Source organism: Hypoxylon fragiforme (assembly GCF_022984875.1).
Source record: "Hypoxylon fragiforme strain CBS 206.31 chromosome Unknown GGS25scaffold_10, whole genome shotgun sequence".
Lineage (NCBI taxonomy): Eukaryota > Fungi > Ascomycota > Sordariomycetes > Xylariales > Hypoxylaceae > Hypoxylon > Hypoxylon fragiforme.
In genome coordinates this window covers 86805-105802 of record NW_026054765.1, presented here as the reverse complement: position 1 = coordinate 105802, position 18998 = coordinate 86805, and the positions used below count along the sequence as shown (strand labels likewise).

At 47.8% G+C, this 18998-nt stretch overlaps 7 protein-coding genes across 7 annotated transcripts; 4 read left to right on the top strand and 3 right to left on the bottom strand.

Annotated features, from left to right (window-relative positions):
- Positions 1-195: 195 nt before the first annotated feature.
- On the top strand, positions 196-2362 carry GGS25DRAFT_70687 (HAD-like domain-containing protein). Its single transcript, XM_049265970.1, has 3 exons — positions 196-259; positions 564-2117; positions 2168-2362. The coding sequence occupies exons 2-3, from the start codon at positions 633-635 to the stop codon at positions 2201-2203; spliced, it is 1521 nt and encodes a 506-aa protein (XP_049111963.1). The 5' UTR covers positions 196-259; positions 564-632; the 3' UTR covers positions 2204-2362.
- A 1385-nt stretch (positions 2363-3747) lies between these two features.
- Positions 3748-5460, top strand: GGS25DRAFT_509087 (GRIM-19). Its single transcript, XM_049262531.1, has 5 exons — positions 3748-3850; positions 3921-4164; positions 4449-4555; positions 4702-4854; positions 5008-5460. Exons 2-5 carry the CDS (start codon positions 4114-4116, stop codon positions 5054-5056), a joined length of 360 nt encoding a protein of 119 aa, XP_049111962.1. The 5' UTR covers positions 3748-3850; positions 3921-4113; the 3' UTR covers positions 5057-5460.
- Positions 5461-5664: 204 nt separating this feature from the next.
- GGS25DRAFT_509082 (condensin component) lies at positions 5665-10287 on the bottom strand. The gene is made up of 5 exons (XM_049262530.1): positions 9683-10287; positions 9057-9577; positions 8732-8997; positions 6194-8683; positions 5665-6114 (listed from the first exon to the last, which is right to left on the bottom strand). Exons 1-5 carry the CDS (start codon positions 9916-9918, stop codon positions 5941-5943), a joined length of 3687 nt encoding a protein of 1228 aa, XP_049111961.1. The 5' UTR covers positions 9919-10287; the 3' UTR covers positions 5665-5940.
- Positions 10288-10535: 248 nt separating this feature from the next.
- GGS25DRAFT_509081 (kinase-like protein) lies at positions 10536-12780 on the top strand. Its single transcript, XM_049262529.1, has one exon. It carries the CDS (start codon positions 10943-10945, stop codon positions 12464-12466), a length of 1524 nt encoding a protein of 507 aa, XP_049111960.1. The 5' UTR covers positions 10536-10942; the 3' UTR covers positions 12467-12780.
- A 251-nt stretch (positions 12781-13031) lies between these two features.
- On the bottom strand, positions 13032-14030 carry GGS25DRAFT_70612 (uncharacterized protein). Its single transcript, XM_049265969.1, has 2 exons — positions 13703-14030; positions 13032-13583 (listed from the first exon to the last, which is right to left on the bottom strand). The coding sequence occupies exons 1-2, from the start codon at positions 13886-13888 to the stop codon at positions 13293-13295; spliced, it is 477 nt and encodes a 158-aa protein (XP_049111959.1). The 5' UTR covers positions 13889-14030; the 3' UTR covers positions 13032-13292.
- A 497-nt stretch (positions 14031-14527) lies between these two features.
- On the bottom strand, positions 14528-16794 carry GGS25DRAFT_509078 (WD repeat-containing protein NCU09302/NCU11420). The gene is made up of 3 exons (XM_049262528.1): positions 15924-16794; positions 14875-15857; positions 14528-14805 (listed from the first exon to the last, which is right to left on the bottom strand). Exons 1-3 carry the CDS (start codon positions 16426-16428, stop codon positions 14764-14766), a joined length of 1530 nt encoding a protein of 509 aa, XP_049111958.1. The 5' UTR covers positions 16429-16794; the 3' UTR covers positions 14528-14763.
- A 194-nt stretch (positions 16795-16988) lies between these two features.
- On the top strand, positions 16989-18803 carry GGS25DRAFT_509077 (uncharacterized protein). Its single transcript, XM_049262527.1, has one exon. The coding sequence runs from the start codon at positions 17117-17119 to the stop codon at positions 18650-18652; it is 1536 nt and encodes a 511-aa protein (XP_049111957.1). The 5' UTR covers positions 16989-17116; the 3' UTR covers positions 18653-18803.
- Positions 18804-18998: the final 195 nt, after the last annotated feature.

The window sequence follows — 18998 nt, the reverse complement described above, 5'->3', positions numbered from 1 at the left end:
ATACTCACATCATCACATCAATCCTTTAACCCGCGCAATAACAATTGCATATACTTGACTACCTTTATATGCACTTTGCGAACACTCCACGCCGAACTCATATCCCAATTATACTACCATTCCTCATTTGTCCGTTATTTGCACATATACTGTCTTCGCATCTAACACTGTTAAAGGGCAATGGGAAAAACTGGAGCTCTTGAGCTCGACCTATTTCACTCTCACAGCTTCCGTCATCGATAGGAGGTAGTACACAATAGTGAGTAGCTATTCCCAAAACTCTCGCGCCATCATTGTTCCCCTTTTTTTTATTGCAACAATATTTTACTCTCTTTGTTTGACCTTTATACATTTATATATCGATCCAAGTTGGTTCGTATGCAGCTACTTTGTTGTTTACAAAAACTGTCGCATTTCCCTTTGCTATATTTCTCCTCTCTACAACGTCAAAGGTCCACTTACAGTGAAGCTTCAAGGTCCTACATGTCCTTATTACGCTCCAATCACCAACCCAACACACTGTCAACTTATAACCACTACAAGACGCTAATTCTTTGTCTTTGTCATTTAGATCATACCTCGCAAATTAATTGCATGATCGCTTTCGCGTCCGAAGCCAGAAGCCGCCCAAAATGGCCAAGACATTTCGATTAGGAGCTCGGCTCCGATACCCCATTACCATATCCAAATTCTTAAAGAGCCCCGGCGAAGATGTTACGAAACAAGAGTCGCTAATGCGTTATACTTTCAAATACATGCGCAAGGTTGGCGATCCCACGAAAAACGAAGAATACGAGGTCGAAGAAACGGGCGTCGCCGATTGGGATTGCCCTTCCGAAGGCAAGGTGAAACAATGGCGGGTTAAGATTGGAGAAGTGATCAAGAAAGATCAGGACCTCGTTACCATTGAAGAAACCTGCAGTCATGAGGTGCAATATGCTGGCCTTTGCGCCATATGCGGCAAAGACATGAAGGAGGCGAACTACGCCAGCGAATCGCTGGACACAGAACGCGCTACTATCGCTATGGTTCACGACAACATTGCCCTCACCGTGAGCGAAGACCAAGCCACACGTGCCGAGATGCAATTACAGCGTCGGTTGCTGAAGGACCGCAAGCTTAGCCTAGTCGTCGACTTGGATCAAACCATCATCCATGCCTGCATAGATCCCACAGTAGGCGAGTGGCAGAGCGACCCTTCGAACCCGAACTATGACGCTGTCAAAGATGTTCGACGCTTTCAACTCGATGATGGTCCACGAGGAGCAACCAGCGGCTGTTGGTATTACATCAAAATGCGTCCAGGCTTGGCCGAATTCCTCGAAAAAATCCATCAAATGTTTGAGTTGCACGTTTATACGATGGGCACGCGTGCTTATGCTCTCAACATTGCTAAGATTGTTGATCCGACACAAAAACTCTTTGGCAACCGGATCATCAGCAGAGACGAGAATGAGAGCATAACTGCCAAGAGCCTGCAACGTTTGTTCCCTGTGAGCACAAACATGGTTGTTGTCATTGACGATCGAGCCGATGTATGGCCACGAAATAGGCCAAATTTGATTAAGGTAACGCCATATGATTTTTTCACAGGCATTGGCGACATTAATTCTAGCTTCTTACCCAAACGCGACGATATTATTGCCGCACCATCCCCACCCCCCCCTCCTGAGCCAAAAACCCCCAACGGCAAACCTACGCAACCCAAAGTCGGCGCCCCTGATGCTTCGAGTCCTGTCCCGGGACAAAACGAAAAGCCACTAGCCAACGGTCACGGCGACATTGTACTTTTACAGTTGCAGGCCGAGGAACAGGAACGAACACTTGAGAAACAGCTCAAAGACCGGCCCTTGCTTCATCTACAAGAAGAGTTGGACCGAGAGGATGAAGAGGCTGAGAAGAAGTCTGCCGAGAGTAGTGATAGCCCAGATTCTGCTATGAATGGCGAATCGGAGAGTCCTTCGCACCAACGACACAAGCTTCTACGCGATGACGATCGAGAACTAAGATTTCTGGAGAAGCATCTGGCCAATTTACACCACGCATTCTACGAACAATACGATGCGCGATGTGCGAACCGTAGGGCTGATGAGATCGTGCCTGATGTCATTCCAGATGTAGGATCGACACTCACTTTTCTAAAGTCGCAAGTGCTAAGGAACACAAGACTGGTGCTCTCTGGGCTCGTGCCACTAGATGTTGATGTACGCAGAACCGAGATTGGGATGCAGGCCGAAAGCTTTGGTGCCGAGATAAGAACTCGGGTGGGCCATGAGATTACCCATCTAGTGATCAACATCTCTCGCCCGCGAACTCAGAAAGTCCGTCAAGCAGCACGTATTCCGTCGATTAAGATTGTGAATCAAAACTGGCTAGCCGATTCGATTGCGCAGTGGGCGAAGCTAGACGAGACGCCGTACCTCATACAAGTACACCCCGCCGACCGAGTTGGAGAGGCACCCATAGAAGAAGGTTCAGCTTCGCCTCCGCGACCCAAGATCACTATTATCACCTCAGGTCGTCAATTATTCGAGGACGAGCTACCAGATGATGGCGAAGACAATGACGCCGACAACTCGGGAGACGAGGATGACGAGGACGACGAGGACGATGAGGAGGAAGAAGACGACGACCTTCGAGACAGATTCAATGTGATGCCAGCCGAGCTCGGGGATGGCCAGCGTAGTCCCGTTGATGACCTAGACGGGATGGAGTGGGGCGACGTGGATAAGGAATTAGAAGAATTCATGGGGTCGGATGTGGATGACTCGGATTTCGAGAGCACGCAAGGAACGGATCGAGGTACGGATACGGAATCCGAGGAGCCCAAGGGAAAGAAGCGCAAACTAGGAGAAAGTATGGAAGATGATGAAGATGGTGGGAGGGTCACAGGTAGCGTGCTAGCTAAGAAGCAGCGTATCGCCAAAGCAAGGACTACGGGTCTACGCAATGTGCGGAATGCTACGGACGAGGAGGACGCAGAGGGAAGTGGGTTACCGACACCAATGGTGACGGGAGATGAAGAGGACGGCAGAGGCAAGGTAGCCAACGTAGGCAATGGCGAGGTGGAGGAAGAAGTGGAAGTGGAAGAAGGGGAAGAGGGCGATGATGATGATGATGATGAAGACTTTGCCGATCTAGAGGCGGAGCTCGAGGCAGAATTACAAGCCGAGGGCGAAGGAGGTTGAAGTGTCTAATCTATTCCAATTGACAAAATGAAACAGGACAGGAGATGGAAGGCCATTTTGTGCGTGGTTAGGTTCTGTTCTGTATTACGAATGGATGAGTTTTACGCATGAGCTCGGCGGCGTCAAAAAAGAGGCATATCCACCATCATCATGGTCATAGAACTTTTCTTCTTTTTTATTTTTTATTTTTATCACACGTAACGGGGTTTTAAGGGAGGCATGACAAGTTTAGGTCTTCTATTTGATGGTTGGGTTATCTTTTATAGTTGAATTCGGGATTCTCCCGAAAGGAGTTATTTGATTATTTATTACCATCATCATCAGTCTTTCAATTCGAGGCGGGCTGGTTGGTTGTCTGGCTAGCAACATATGGGCAAGCAAAGGCAAGCAAAGGCAAGGCAAGGCAGGCAAGGCAGGCAGGCATTGATACCGGATTAAAGGGGGAGTTTTTTTTTTCTTGTCCTTTAAGGTTAGGTGTCTAGGTTTGGTTGCATAGCGAGCTTCGATTCTGTGGTGTTGGTAACTACATAGTTAGGTAGCTATTTAGTTAGGCATATCTGCTACTGTTGCTGTTGTTACTGCTGTGACATGTTACTGAGGCCGTGAGACTGTTGACTAATTACATATGCAGGTTAAGTGCATGCATAGGTATGTACTATGTAGTAAGTACTAGTAACTATATGGAGTGTCATGTGACATCAATATTGGTTAATGCTGACATAATTTCTCAAGTCTCCACTTTCATCCATCATCCATCCACGATCGGCCGATTAACGATTTACCTACACGATTGATTGAGCTTCCCTTCCCTTCTCTTCCATTACCTTGCGATACGATACGATACAACCAGGATACGGACGAGACGAAACGAGAAGACAAGACAAGACAAGACAATTAGATATTCGGAAATCGACATATCGCAATCATGCCGCAGGATATGCCCCCCGTCGGGGGCTACGGCCCTGTGCAGTACAAGGTTAGTTTTATACGTTCGTCATTTGGGGGCTTCGCATTATGTCCAGAGTTGTTGGGGTGGTTTGCAGCTTGGCTTGAGGAGATGATGGGGGGCCGTGGGGGGTCGTGAGAAAGAGAAAAAAAGAAAGAAAGAAAGAAGGAATCGTTACCAGGGAACAAACAGGAAGAGGAGGAACTTTTTTTCGACGAGAGCGAGCAGCTACTGCTGAAACAATGATGGATTGATGCGTGGCTCTTATATTATACAATGAAGACCGGAAGGCTAACCCACACATGTCCCACAAGCGCAACCTACCTGCTCCGGGATTCCGCCCCGCTACGCTCCTCTTCGGCATGGGCGCCGTCATGGTCTTCGGCTTCTGGAAGCTGGGACAGGGTATCCGAGAGCAGAAGTACGTTTTATACCTCACGATACGCGCACATCCTAATCCTAATCCTATCTGCTCTGCTCTGCTCTGCTCTGATCTGCTCTGCTCTGATCTGATCTGGTTTGGTTTGGTTTGGCATCAATGCTAACGACGGGACTGAACAACAACAGTGAGCTCGCCCGCGAAAAGATGTGGTCCCGCATCCACCTGATCCCCCTCCTGCAGGCCGAGGAAGACCGCGATCTGGTCAGGAGACACCTGGCGGATCAGGCGCGCGAGAAGGAGCTGCTGGGCGAGAACATGAAGGTGTATAACTCGGATAAGTATGTTTTTTTTTTTTGTTTTTTTTTTTTTTTTGCTGCTCTCCCTTTCTTTTTCTTCTTCGTTCGGCAAATCTCTCTTCTGTCTTATGTGCTCGAAGCAGGAACAGGAACAAGAACAGGAATCGGCGCTAATGGGATATATTCAACTCGCAGATACGTAAGACCGACATACGCTATTACCCCGGGCAGGATTACGAAATAGAGAAAGGATGGGATCTGTCAATATACATACATTAGTAACCTACCCGTAGCAAAAGAAAGTCAAAAGGGGAAGGATAGAGTTAAGAGTGAAGCAAAGAAGGGCAGAGCAGAGCAGAGCAGAGAGCACGCGCTGGTTTTCGAGTGGAAGAGCTCCCCGAGCCAGAGGCAGAGACAGGCAGAGGCAGAGATGGGCGTGGCTTTTGTGTGTGCCTACCTACCTACCTACCTACATATATTTATTGCCTAGGCTAGGTATGTAGGTATGTACATAGTTGCTCAATAAACAGTAAACAGTAAACAGTAAAGAAGACCAACATTACCTACCAACCTATATATATATATAAGTCTACAGAGAACACGGGGAGGCTGTGAGGTATAAACCTGCCTAACCTACCTAGGTTAGGTATGTAGGCCGGTATCTATCTTTCTTGCTCTTCCGTATGATATGCATGCACATCATCGGGCTTTTAATTAATTAGTCGATAGGTATTCGTACTTCTTACCTGGGTAGGTACCCATCTATTGTAGCACTATAGATATCGTGAGTAAGACTATGATCAAATCAAGCCCATGAACCATAAGCCATAAACCATAGATGACTAAGATTGTGTGTTTAAGGGATTCAATGCTCCCGAGGTCTTCAAGTATGAAAAAAAGATAAAATAAAAACATGTTCAACAATTAAAACGATGCCATTTCGATCAGTCTTTCTATACTATGCAGCTCACAAGACTATCTATCATTTCATCCATCGACGCCGTACTCCTTCCCTCTCTCCCCCCCCCCCCCTCTCTCTTTGCCTTCATCAGCCTGGGCATTATATCGTAGAAACTCATTCATCAATTACCGTTGCAAAACAACATCATAGGTACCTAGGTAGGAAATCTAGCCAGCAGCTTGAATGCCAGCCTTGAACCCTTCGCCTACAATCTTCGTAATGTCCTCATTCTTGTGCTGTAGTAGGCCTAGTGCGTACGCAACGTCGTTCCAGTGCCGCTCCGTCTCGCACCGCGGGAGGCGAGCTGCCAGTTTCTCGGCGAGCTGCTTGGCGTGCTTGTCCTATGTGATTGTCAGTATATCATTGGGCAGTGCGGAATAGAAACATGGTGGATAGCTGAGAAAAGAAAAGGGGAAATACCTTCTCGACAAAACCCAACAAGAACTTGACAATTCTTCGGAAACCCTCTTCTTGGATTCTATCATCGGCAGAAAGCAAGCTAAACATATCCACAAAGTGATTATATACCGCGTTATCCTTCGTGCTTAATTCGGTGAAGAACATCCTGGCTAGATCTGCGATGCGCTTATCCTCATCCTCGAGGCACTTGGCCATCTCACCTAGCTGCCCCTTGACCTTGACCTGGCCCGCTAGAATCAAGAAGGTCAAGGTCATCAGACACGTGCGCTTGACAGATAGGTCGCGGTCAGCCAGACGACGATACAGAAAGTCGGTATTCTCATCAATCAGATGGTTGAAGCACACAGCCATGTCACCGAGGGCAATGACCACGTTCGACCGCACCGTCGCGTCGGGTGAGCGCTCCATGATGGTGATGAGCAGTGGTAGATGCGCTTCGCAATACTCGCTGCTAATACACATGAGCTTCGCGAGACACAACGTCGCCGCCGCCTGTAGACCCTTGTCTCTGTAAATGTCGCTGCGCGAACAGACCTCGGCCACCAGGGGGCCAAAGTTGGAAAGAATAGATTGTGGCCCAAACAGGAGCTCCTGCTCACGTATGTGCGCCATGGCCTCCGTGAAGTCGTCTTCCGTCGTGCCACCAATCAAGTCAAGTTCGTCGCCGGGGTCCTCCGCGGCCGGCGCCGGCGTGGGGGTCTTACCCTTACGGCCGACAGAAGGTCGTGGCTTGGCCGGCTGAGCAGCTGCGTCCTTTTCCTTTTCTTGCTTTCGGCGCTTGAAGTCAAGCTCACAAAGCTCGAGGTGAACAATTTGCTTGATAGCTACATGGCCAACAATAAACAGAAGCTGCGAAAGAGCAATCGCTGCCTTTTGTTTGGGCTCAGCAGGCGGCTCTGACGTTAGTCGGTTGATGGTCTGGGTAGGAGCGTCGAGGTTCATCGTAATCCCCTGAGTCATCCCGTGGTCCATGGCAACTGTCATGGTGGGATCGAAGTCCCGCGACCCGGGACGGGATGATGAAAATGCTCTTTGTTGCGCAGCAAAAACACTCTTTGTCCTACGTCTTATAATCTCGGTACATAACGTGTCCGGGTGTTTGGCGAGGGCGTAGATGGCGTTGATGGCCTGCTCGGCGACTCCAAACCATTCTTTGCTGTCGCTTGGAACCTCTGTAATGGCAGCTAGCTTCGCCAAAACGGCATGCTCATTTTGGAGACGGCTAAACGTGACCGGTGAGTCCTTGGCTTGTCGACCCACGGGGTTGAGTCGTCTAAGAGCAATACAGGTAAATTTGGCCAATTGGAGATCAGCTCTTCCGTAGGACCCAAGTCCGGTTCGCAACATCGTTTCCATTTCGCCCACGACGATCTCAGGCGATGCGGTAGCAAGCATGCCCAACACAATGATTGCGCCTCTTCGTTGGGATCGAGATATTTCTCTTTTGTGAAAGCCATACACTTCCCATAATTTCGTGATGACCCGGTCTGAAATCATTCCACCCTTCATCATGGTTGCTATGAGCTGTTCCAGACTTGTAAGCTCTGCCGGTGTCGTGCCTGACGTAAGACTGATCATGTTTCTCGCGATGTAGATGGCGGCGTCATTGGGAGTGAAGCTGTCTGGCGCCTCGAAGAACAGTCTCCTGTAACAGTCGATAAGATGTGACTGCACGCCCTTGCCCTCATCGCTGTTACCCTTGGTCCAGATCAGACGCATCATTCGTCGAATTCCGACCATGTTGTCCTCAATGTTGTACGCGTTGCCAATTTCTAGATAGTCCATAGCTTCGATGACTTCGGACTTATTTTTAGATCCAAGTAAATGGCAGACAGTGGATGTGGCCTCATGTAGCACTTCAATAAACTTGAGGGCGTCAGTATAGTATCTCTTCGTCAGCGTCAACTTTTCAATAGCTTCCGAGGTAGCAGCCTCTTCGCGGGCTTTCTGAACAGCGGCTATCTTCTCCTCGTCGGACATTTCCTTGGGTTTCTCGGGCGACGATTCTAGCTGTGTAGGTTCATCTAGTAATGCTGTGCTATTCGCCTTGTCTTCTCCTAGCCCAGGCGCGCCAGCGGGCGGTTGAAGAGCGTCCAGTTCAGCATCGACCTTGTCTAGCCTTCCTTGCCAATCCTTGCGAGAAAGTTGAGCTCCGTGTAGCACAGTGAAGGGATGCGTCTTGATTAGTGTCCCCAGAAGCTTGATCGCATTTCTTCTGACGTGGCTACTCTTGTCTTCAAGACTCCTGCAAGCTAATTCGGCTACCTTTTGTCGACGCTTGGGGAATTTCTGCTCGAGATCGCAAAGTCTTGTGTAGACTTGCATGGCTCTACATCTGCAGTAAGGGTTAATATCTAGGAACCGCTCTTCTAACACATCGAAGAAAGCGTTGAGCTGCGATTTATGGTTTTCGCTGCGCTCCTCCTGAGTAGTTAGATGGGCGATCATGTTGCCGCAGACTTCGATCAGAGAGCATCTCAAGGTGTATGACTAAATGTGTGTTAAGTTAGTTTACCATAAATGGAGGAGTAAACATACCTCGCTATCTAACTGCTTTGCGAGCATAGTCATTTGTTTGATGACTAGACGGGGCACGAGTCCTGATAGCTTGATTATGAACGAAGAGACAGACTTGGGCCCCTTAGTGTCGTTAGTATTGAATTCCTTGTTGCTAATCTCTCTTAATATCTCATCCGCCAGCTGTGGGTAGTCGTATTGTTCTGCAAGAATATGCAAAAATTCGGCCATAGGCTCGGAGAGGTGCTCAAAGTATGTCAGGTTCTGAACGATGGAGATTTGCGCAGCTACTCTTATGTTAGTACTTCTTCTCCCAACTCAGCATTCCCCAACTCGTCTCGCTCACCATAGCCATGACCGTGGTGTTTCACGGCGATGCAGAGAACCTTAAAGGCGTGCATTTTAATGGCTGTATTCTTGACCCTCTGTTCACTCTCCAAGACCATGTAGACGGGCCTCGTCAAAAGACCGATGAAGGTATCGCGCTCGCTAGTCGTCAAAAAGATCTTGCCCAGCTTCAACTTAAGAACCTTGGACATGACATCTAGTGCCAACTGCAGTTGTGCAGCGCTATCCCAGTTGCCATCTTTGTCTTTGCTCGCAGCAGCTTTGGACTTGGCACCTTTCCCTCTGGCTCGTGATACCGGGGCTGTCGATGATTTCTCGGCGGCTTTCGTCTCGACGCAGGCGATGGTCCACTGTAATAAGAAGCCATATATTTCGAGAAGAGATTTGTGGTGACTGAGTATCTCTTGCTCATCGGGATTTTCGAGATCGTGGTTAATGGCGTCGGATTCGGCTGCCAAGCCGCTCATGATCAGATCGAAGATCTTACTGAGTGCATGGGTGGGCAGGAACTGTGTGTATCTGGATTTTACGAAAAGCTTAGAAATTGGTTCTCGGGATTTCGAACTGGAAGACTGAGAAGAAGATTGGACATCATCAGGGGAAGCATGGGATGTGGGTGCACACTTGAGAAGGAACTGCAGCGAGTCAAAATATGCGCTGCGCATTATGGCATCTGGATTCCCGGCAACAGCATCGATGATGGTATTTAAGACGGGATTTAGGATAGAAGCGTTAGATAGGGATTCGGGGTCAGTCTCGCAGTCGACCAAAGCACTATCGGCTTCTGGAGTGGCGATGCTAGCGGGATCGCTCATGTAATGCTTAAGCGCATCGTTAATGTCGAAGTTGATCGAGCCCATCGTGGCTGGAATGTTTGCGCCAAACCAGCGCTGGGTTCTAGATGGAGGCGTAGAAGTAGGTGAGAGCAGAAGACGACTCAGATAGATACCACCAGGGATTATCGATAATTGTGGAAGAAAAGGATCTGTATTGCACTTGCAGTACAAAATGGGGTATCGTATTTGTTTTCCTAAATACCAGACTTTCCAAGATAATTTCAACCTGTCTTAGTAGAGGAGTATGGAGTATGGAGTATGAAGGTATGGGAATGTAAAAAGGTAAAAAGTAAATATAACTATGGCTGATGAGACAAAAACAGGCAAGGTTGCTATGCAAGTTTAAGTTTAATGCTGTTTGTATGATACTAACTTAGGTGCTAGGGACGCACCATGCTGGTATTGTATCATTGGGCGGTGATGTATTGTAGATTGAGGCTGCCCAGGTGCTAAAGATTTAGGGTTTAGCTGCTTTAGCAACGAATTTGTTTTTGTTTAGTTCCAAAAAACAGCGTGCCTGCCAATCATTTTTCATACCCCGCGCCAACCCACCAAAGACAATAGAAACGCGTAAATCGCCGCCAGAAAATTCACCGTTGTGGTCTAGCGCAGGTACGATATTTATGTATCCACTGCAAGTACATATCTACCTCAGTGCTACTATGCACTATCAATGATTATTGTCTTCAATGTTTAATGCTTGCATACTGCATTGCATTTTACATAGTCATTAGTACTAACATTGAGGAAGCAGTGACTGCGACAATCACCATAACTATACGCCGCTTCGTTTATTTACATACTCCACACCCAGATTCCATTTCCCACCCCATTAATACTCCTATAATAACCAAAGCATTGAAGTCAACGGTCCCAAATACCACCTTGCATACACAATTCCCCTGCGTTTTCCCCGAACCAGAAACAAAAATTGGACGCTGTGGAACGAATTGAAATCGAATTGGATTGAGTTGACTCGCTTGGACTTGGGGTTGACAGACGAGGATCGAGAAAGAGGCATTCCATACAAATCTCAGCCACTGTAGCCATGCAACGTCGAGTAGTCAAAGAGCCCTTTCGAATCCACGTCGATGAGTCTGTATCTGTAGATGGAACTTCAGACGCTGAAGGATCTGCTCAGACTCGAGCCAAACAGCTAGACGACGAATATGAATACCACGAAGATCACGAAGACCAAGAAGACCAAGAAGACCAAGAAGATCCCGACGATGGATTAGCAGAAGATGCTGAAGACGAAGAACAAGACAATCACGCCGAAGATGACGATGACTGCGAAACCGATTGTTCCGACCGCAGCGACGATATTGACCTCAGCGTCCAGCATGATATGGAAAAGCTAGAGGCTACATTCCCCAACTTCAAAAACAAGTACCGCCTCATAAAGCGCATTGGTGAAGGCACTTTCTCCACCGTCTACAAGGCCGAAGATATACAATACCACCGATACGAGAATAAATGGGATATTGACGCTGTAGAAAACCAATGGAGACCTCCGCCACTTAGAGATGCTTCTAACTCCCGTACAAACTCCCTCTCTTCTCGAACCCGACAGAAGCCCAAGTTCGTGGCAATCAAGAAGATCTATGTTACTTCTTCGCCATCCCGCATCCTCAACGAACTCGAACTCCTCCACGACTTGCGAGATTCCCCTTCCGTATGCCCTCTCATCACAGCCTTCCGTCATGCCGACCAGGTACTCGCGATTCTTCCCTATTTCCGCCACCAGGATTTCCGCAAGTATTATCCTCACATGTCTGTTTACGACATGAGAGTGTATTTCCGATCTCTCTTTACTGCCCTCGCCGCCGTACACGAGAAGTATATTATCCACCGTGATATTAAACCTACAAATTTCCTCTACGACCCAGACAAGAAACGGGGTGTTCTTGTTGACTTTGGCTTGGCGGAACGGGAGGAGGGAGAAACCAAACCATGTCTTTGCCATGAGGACCGACAGGTCAGAAGACAAAGATTGCAACAGTCCGTAGCCTTTGGTGGATCTCAGGTTGGCCCACCGGCAGGGTACCCAGTGAATGATACTCGGCCCTCTCGTCGAGCCAACAGGGCAGGCACACGTGGATTCCGGGCGCCCGAGGTCCTATTCAAGTGTACGGAACAGACGACTAAGATCGACATCTGGTCTGCTGGTGTCATCCTTCTAACTATACTGTGCAAGCGATTCCCCTTCTTCAACAGCGCTGATGATATCGAGGCCATGATCGAGATTGCTACCATATTTGGCTCCAGGAGAATGAGACAGGCTGGACAGCTTCACGGTTGCGTGTTCGACACTACTATACCGACTATTGGTGAAAGAGGCTTTAGCTTCGAGAAGATCATGCTATGGAGTACGTGCAGGAGTGAAGGTGGTAAAGATGGCAAGTCGAGCCAACTGACAGAAGAGGAGAAGGAGGCTATCGAGTTTTTAACTCGGTGCATGGATTTAGATCCGGCGAGACGGATTAGTGCTGAGGAGGCCTTGGCACACAGCTTCCTGCAAATCGACAGTGAGACAGAAGTAGAGGTGGAGGACGACGTGATGATGTTATGATAAATAAATCGTCTCGAACTGAAATCAAGCACGTCAAAGTTAGGGGGGTGAAAGCTAAGCACTATATGTAGCACACCCCCCATTTCCGACAACACAGACAAAACAAGCCTTCCCCAAAGATGGACACATTTACATCCATCAGGAGGCACTGCCCACATAGGTTATTGCCTATATTATGGCATGCCGAAAGAGCATCACGCCGAGTATCATTGGGCGATAAGATACGAATAATGGTAAGCTCGGGCGAGCTTCTATTTGGGGCCTGTACATGTACACTCTATACACTCGAATTAAAGAAGAACATTATGAAACAAGCCGCATGTGCCCTGTTTGCTAACTACTATGTGATGTTGTTTTGTCCTTGCTTTGAATTGTCTTTGCTTTAATGATACACCTATCGCTTCTAGAAAACGTTGAAAGTGCGCTTGTTCTATTCAGTACATACATTAGGTATCTCTAGTGCCTCTTCCTGTAAGAGGTCAAGGTGACTGCAAGTGAATGAGCCTCTCTTTGCTTGACACGACATGTCTCACTGGCTGTAATACATTAAGATCACATCAATGAATGTCTTTGGGGACTATCCGAATTTAATTGGAACACTGCTTAGGTACCTAGACAGGTAATCATAGCTAGATGTCAGGTCCTCACTTCTATCCCATGAGGCCCAGATACTAGCTGATAATACACCCTAATAGGCGTATCCCATCCTCCCTTCCCCTTTAACCACCTAGTACCTAAGCGTAGTACCTGCCTACTACTCATATCCTCGTGTAGTCCCCTCCTTTCATCACCATCATCATCAATACCACCACCATTACCACCACCATCACCGCTCAACCCTACACTCAAAACTCACCACCCCGACCCCCAGGCTGCTCGTCCCCTCCACACACAACCCGCTCTCCCCCCCTCCCCCTCCCACAATCAGCGTGTTCCCCTCGCACCCCGGCACGGCGTACAGGTAGCACTCGCCCGTGCGCACGCGCACCCCCTTCGCGACCTCGAACCCCTTGTCTGTGCAGGTGAACGGCCCGGACTTGCCGCCGGACTGCCAGGATGCGCAGGTCAGGGTGCTGCTGCTGGGGGGCTGGCCGAGGTCTTGGCAGGGGCTTAGTTTCTGTGGGAATAAGCGGTTGTTAGGGTTTTGATATGTTTTTTTTTTTTTTTTTTTTTTTTTTTGAGAGAGTGGGTTGAAGAGGAGAGGAGGGGGGGTGGGGGAAAGGGGTGTGTGCTCACGGCGTTGGTCCCCTCGTAGGTGAAGTAGCTAGTCACCACGTTTGAGCCATTACAGGCGCCGACGTCGTAGTAGAAAGTTGCCCTCCATGTCCGAGGGAGGGTATCTCCGGTGCTTTGGCTATGAACCACCACCAGCATCAGTGAGAGGAGGTAGTGGTGGTAACGGTGGTTGAGTAGGAGCTTCATTTTTTTTTTTTTTTACTGTAAAGTGGTGGTGATGGTTATATAAAAGAGGTTCTCAGGTTTTGGAATAGAAGAGCAGGACATAGAACATACATAGCTACGTGGAAAGTGGAAAACGTCCAGGTCATAGAGGCCACATCGTGTTGTACCTAGACCACCGCATTCCCGTTTGCCCGGATGATTTGGTTGGCTGCGTGGAACGTCCAGCTATGCGATTCCTGTGATAACTACTACATGGAGACTGAAAGGCCGCACACACCATTTGTTGTACGGGATGTTGTGTGTACCTAAAGAGTAAGAAGTAGTTGTATTGGGCGACGATGACGTATTGACCAGTTCATGTTCATTCTTAGGTATACTGGCAAACTCTTAGGTAGGTACCTAGCTATTGCGGATGAGATCACATTCTATGAGATGGTACGAGCACAACGGTGAGTGGACAAACGAACCTTGGAAGCCTTCACTAACCTGAGCTACGTTAGCCAATGTCAGATATCAATAAAGAAACTTAGCTCGTTAGATCATACTAATTAGAGCAAAAGTTCGTTTGCCTATAATAAGGCTCAAAAATATCAATTTTAGAGGACTCACAAGCCTTGGACACATTTGAAGACCTGAGTGAATAAGTATGGTCTCCATGGATATGTGTATCGAATTTGTATTAATCCAGACGCCTTCGTATGTATCTAAGTAGGTACCTAGCTATGATCATGAACCTAACGCCGTAAACCACTTTACTTTATACATGAGTTGCTTCAATGAGACGCCGTAATAGGGTACATATCTAGGTTAGGTATATAGGGATTAGTTACGCAGTAGTCTAACTGCATAATGGGTATTTTCTATCCAGCCATTAATTGGATCCTTATAATTTGTCTTTACAGCCAAAGACATAGCTTTCCACTTCCAGTACCGCCAGCCTTGAGATTCCAAAGTTAGTAACATGTTCAAAATGGCTAGGTATGATAAAAGGGAGGAAATATACATACCAGCCAATTCAATGTTGGGTGAAACTCTGCAACCGCAGGCACAGCAGTAATACCCTCGCCATCTAACTGCCCCAGTTGCTTTCCCTCGCAGTCGAAAATATCTACAAACCGGTTCATGTTCGCGATGGCGAACTTCTCCACGCCGTCAGCGGGGTTTACTTGCCATTGTGGCTTGAGAATTGTAACCCAGCGACCAGTTTGATTGTTATGCGTAATCTGGTGTACGGGGTTCATTTTCTCATCGGGAATATCCTGTCCTGACTTCCATTTAATCGCATCCGTCATGTCATAAATCTTGACAGTGTCGTCATATGATGATGTAGCTAGGTATCCGCCCCGACTCCACGAGGCATGTGATACGGAGAGTCGCGATTGATGCTCGCCTAGTAAAGAAGGGTGTTGAAGGTCTCCTTTCCCCTTGATCATTCTTAAGTCCCATATCTTGAGTGTTCGGTCAAGGGACGCTGTGGCTATGAGGTGTGGTAATAATGGGTTCATAGAGAATCCTCCAATCTTGTTGTCGCATAAACCCCACATATCGGCTTTCTCATTCGACCGCCTATCAATCCTTCCCAAGGTACCCTCCAAAGTCGAGAAGAGTATTGTGTCCTTGGCTTCGGGCGACATGTCGATGCACGTGATACCGAGATCAACGCCATCGTCGTCGGGCTGCCATAGTTGACGGCTGACTTGAGATTGTAGGTCTAAGCAACGTATCGATGAATCATAGGAACTAGTGATGACTGAATTGGGATCGAATGTGGGCACTTTGATAGAGGAGATGGTCCTACTATGTATCTCGAAGGCGCTCACTTGTGGTAGGGGAATATCAACATCTTCGTCATCCTCTGCTTCTGGGGGAGTATTTTGAGAAGCGTCGAAGAAGCCCAATGTACCCTTCTTATCGCCGGCTAGAATCATGGGTTTATCCTGTATTGGATGGAAGGTGAGAGCATAGACACGTTCAGGGGTAATCTTGATATCTGCATACGGTTAAGTTTGGGACTCTATAAGAATGTATTCACTACTAAATCTGTGGACCAACTTACCATTTGGCACCCAACCTTCGTATAACTTGAGATTGTCTATCTCTTTCCGAAGATTCTTGAGCTTCGAGTCAGAGGTATCTTTGATATCCTCCTCGGTGAATGTACGAACGCCAGGCTGTGCGCCGTGGACGAAGGAAGCCATTGTACCAGGACTTGACCACCTCTGACCTTCCACCTGAAGCGTTAAGAGATCCAGGTTACCACCCTTACGCATGCGCTTGGTCTCAGGTGGTTTCAACTCGGTAGGAATATCCTCAAGTTTAATTCCAGTGCCATTCGTGTCAGAGCCAGCTCCGGCGAGTCTTGCACTCTGACGAGTGGGAATCACGCGGGTACGAGGAGTGGGCTCGGTAGCTTTTCTCTTCCTTGAAGCGGCTGGCTTCGGAGGTGGAGCGGCGGCCCGGCGGATCTTAGCCGCGACCTCGGCCGAGTCCTTGAGTAGTTTGGCATTGTTCACTACGTTTGCTTTCCTTCGCGCCTCGAAGGTACTGAGTTCGGGAGCCATTTTGAATAAATGCCAGGGTTTACTCGGTCAAATGTCAAACTACTAGGTTAATTGGCGCTTGGAAGGGTGAAGTGGGTGGATTTGAACTTGGTGGTGAATATTTGCACAAGATGAGGGTGATTTCTTAGACGCGACGTGAATTCGAGTCTTAATCAAAATCATTCTCTTAGACAAACAATTCCCTGCTTCACTACAAAGGACATGAATAAAGCCTATTGACTTTATGCAGTCAGATGTATAATGATATTATTCAAGTTGAATTCAAAGGGAAAACAACCTGAAATAAAAGAAGGAAATGAAAAGGATTGATAGAGATAGAGATAGAGATGGAGATGTCAAGGGATGAATGACGAAAATCAATTAAAATCAATTAAACGTTAGAAACCTTGAAGCCTGGGAATTCGAGGATGCGCTAGGTACTAAGTACCTACTAGTTAACGCGAGGTCATGCGGAATCGCGTATTGCATGCCTGGAGCTACCCTGCTGATGTACAGTACATAATACATTGTAGATACAGATAAACTGTGTTAGTCTTATCGATAATGCTCTCGACAAGAAAAAAAAAAAAAAAGAAGAGACGAAAAAAATTATTCAAAAGGATCTAGAAATAAAAAAAGTTTCCAACTTTGTTGATGATAACTTCATTGAAGAATTTCATTCATTTTTTACATTGACATTCACATCACAATGTCGACCTTACTACCCTTTCTATACCAGACGAGGACAATCCTCAGAGCCAATCCTCGAACTGCCTTCACCCTTTCTCGTTCAATACATGCTACACGTTCGCAATTAAAGAGGGATGAAATACCATTCGCTGCTGAGGTTGGGGAACCCGGGGAAGAAGAATACGCCCCTAATACTGAGTCCGGTGCTGAGCCTGGTGCCGAACCTAAGACCGCGCCTTTTCGGCGTGGCACCATTACCCCGTCTGAGAGATATGTCTTTGAACGTATCTTTGCCGACATCAGGGCCCGTGGTCTGAAGCCCAACACACCAGCTGGTCCCAATCCAGTAGTGTCTTCCACAGAACGCTCCGCTATGCTCATCATGCAGCAGGCAGCCCAGGATGCTGGCCAGGCTAGGCCCGCTTATATTGCCGCCCCTGGCCTCCTTGCCGGTGCTGCGAGAGACCGTAACAAGGCTCTTTTACGATTCCCTCTCGAACTGCGCGCTGCTGCCAGGAAAGCTCTTGGCACCATCGAGGCCGACGCTGTACGGTCTCCAGCTCCAGCGCCACGCCCAGAGGAAATTGATGATAGTATATCATACGACGATGCCACCCTTGCTGCTCAAGAAGATGAGTCCGATCAAGGCTGGAAAACCCCTGCTCATACTATTGGCCGCAGCGTCGAGTTGGAGACTCTGCGTCACGCCGAGCGTACTCGTGTGGAGAGTCTGATGGCCTCTGCGAAGACGGATTTCGCCTTGTGGGATGTTCTAGAAAAAGAGGTTTTCACGATGCCTGCTAGACTTGGTTTTAGTTCTACCGCGGAAGACCTTCCTCAAGAGGTCGAAGAGGTAGAAGAAGATGATGATGACGTAACCGAAGCTGCAGCCGAAGCCTTTGAAGAAGACGCCGAAGACGCCGAAGAAGTTGAAGAAGTTGAAGCTGAAGAAGCCGAAGTCGATGAAGCCAACGCCAAAGAAGCCGGTGAAGGTGACGTTGAGGAAGCCGAAGCCGAAGCCGAAGCCGAAACCGAAGAAACCGACGCGAAAGAAGCAGACGGTGCAGCTAATAAGAGTGAGCCCGAACTCCCAAAACTAAGTCTCTACGTACATGGACCACTATACCCAGCATATCTTCTCATTGCACTACGACGTCTCGACACATCCTTTTCCGCCTCCTCTCCTCTTGTCTTCACAGTTCTTCCCAGAATCAAGGAGATCGGACTAGAGTCCTACGTCCTCGGGGTATCAACGCCTTTCTACAACGAACTCATGGAAATCTACTGGAATCGTCGTGGTGACCTTGTCGGGATGTTGAACCTACTGGAAGAAATGCGTCATTGTGGGCTCTATTTTGACACGCAGACCGCATCGGTTTTGAACCGCGTGGAGGCGAAGGTACTCGCCTTGGCCAATAACCAAGCTACTGGTTCATTTGGGAGGGCTGTCATGACTATGCCCGAGTACGAACGCGGTCTGCGAGAGCGCATTAGGCATTGGCACAGAGTCGTAGATCTGTCGGTAAAAGAAAAGGAGCGAGATATGGGGTATTAAGCCTGATGTCTAAAGTACTAGGCACTTGATTTTATGTAGTAGCCTAGGATCAATCGATGATATGATTTAGAAATCTACTCTCAATCACAACTCCAATCCCCTTTCTTAGAAACCTCTTTCGTGGGAGCCCCTATCCTTGATTGCTCTTGCACGTTTCCTGAATTTTAGGTTTTACAACTTTGAAATTCGTAATACTTCAATACTGAGCCTGTAGTTAAGTTGACCTGGAAGCTAGACGAGAGCAGAATCGTTGATTATTAACTCGAACATGACGAGAAAAGGGGGGATCTATACTACAGTAACCTAACCTAGAGATCTACATTCATAGTATGAAGTATGTAAACTA

Coding starts and splice junctions, on each gene's coding strand:
- GGS25DRAFT_509082 (XM_049262530.1), bottom strand. CDS start 9,918: ATGGGCTCGATCAACTTCGACATTAACGATGCGCTTAAGCATTACATG. Junction 8,684..8,731: donor CAAAGCAGTTAGATAGCGAG/GTATGTTTACTC, acceptor ACACACATTTAG/TCATACACCTTGAGATGCTC. Junction 6,115..6,193: donor TGTTGGGTTTTGTCGAGAAG/GTATTTCCCCTT, acceptor ACAATCACATAG/GACAAGCACGCCAAGCAGCT.
- GGS25DRAFT_70612 (XM_049265969.1), bottom strand. CDS start 13,888: ATGAAGCTCCTACTCAACCACCGTTACCACCACTACCTCCTCTCACTG. Junction 13,584..13,702: donor CCTACGAGGGGACCAACGCC/GTGAGCACACAC, acceptor TTATTCCCACAG/AAACTAAGCCCCTGCCAAGA.
- GGS25DRAFT_509087 (XM_049262531.1), top strand. CDS start 4,114: ATGCCGCAGGATATGCCCCCCGTCGGGGGCTACGGCCCTGTGCAGTAC. Junction 4,165..4,448: donor ACGGCCCTGTGCAGTACAAG/GTTAGTTTTATA, acceptor ATGTCCCACAAG/CGCAACCTACCTGCTCCGGG. Junction 4,556..4,701: donor CAGGGTATCCGAGAGCAGAA/GTACGTTTTATA, acceptor GAACAACAACAG/TGAGCTCGCCCGCGAAAAGA.
- GGS25DRAFT_509081 (XM_049262529.1), top strand. CDS start 10,943: ATGCAACGTCGAGTAGTCAAAGAGCCCTTTCGAATCCACGTCGATGAG.
- GGS25DRAFT_70687 (XM_049265970.1), top strand. CDS start 633: ATGGCCAAGACATTTCGATTAGGAGCTCGGCTCCGATACCCCATTACC. Junction 2,118..2,167: donor TGCCTGATGTCATTCCAGAT/GTAGGATCGACA, acceptor AAGGAACACAAG/ACTGGTGCTCTCTGGGCTCG.
- GGS25DRAFT_509077 (XM_049262527.1), top strand. CDS start 17,117: ATGTCGACCTTACTACCCTTTCTATACCAGACGAGGACAATCCTCAGA.
- GGS25DRAFT_509078 (XM_049262528.1), bottom strand. CDS start 16,428: ATGGCTCCCGAACTCAGTACCTTCGAGGCGCGAAGGAAAGCAAACGTA. Junction 15,858..15,923: donor CGAAGGTTGGGTGCCAAATG/GTAAGTTGGTCC, acceptor AACCGTATGCAG/ATATCAAGATTACCCCTGAA. Junction 14,806..14,874: donor ACCCAACATTGAATTGGCTG/GTATGTATATTT, acceptor TGGAATCTCAAG/GCTGGCGGTACTGGAAGTGG.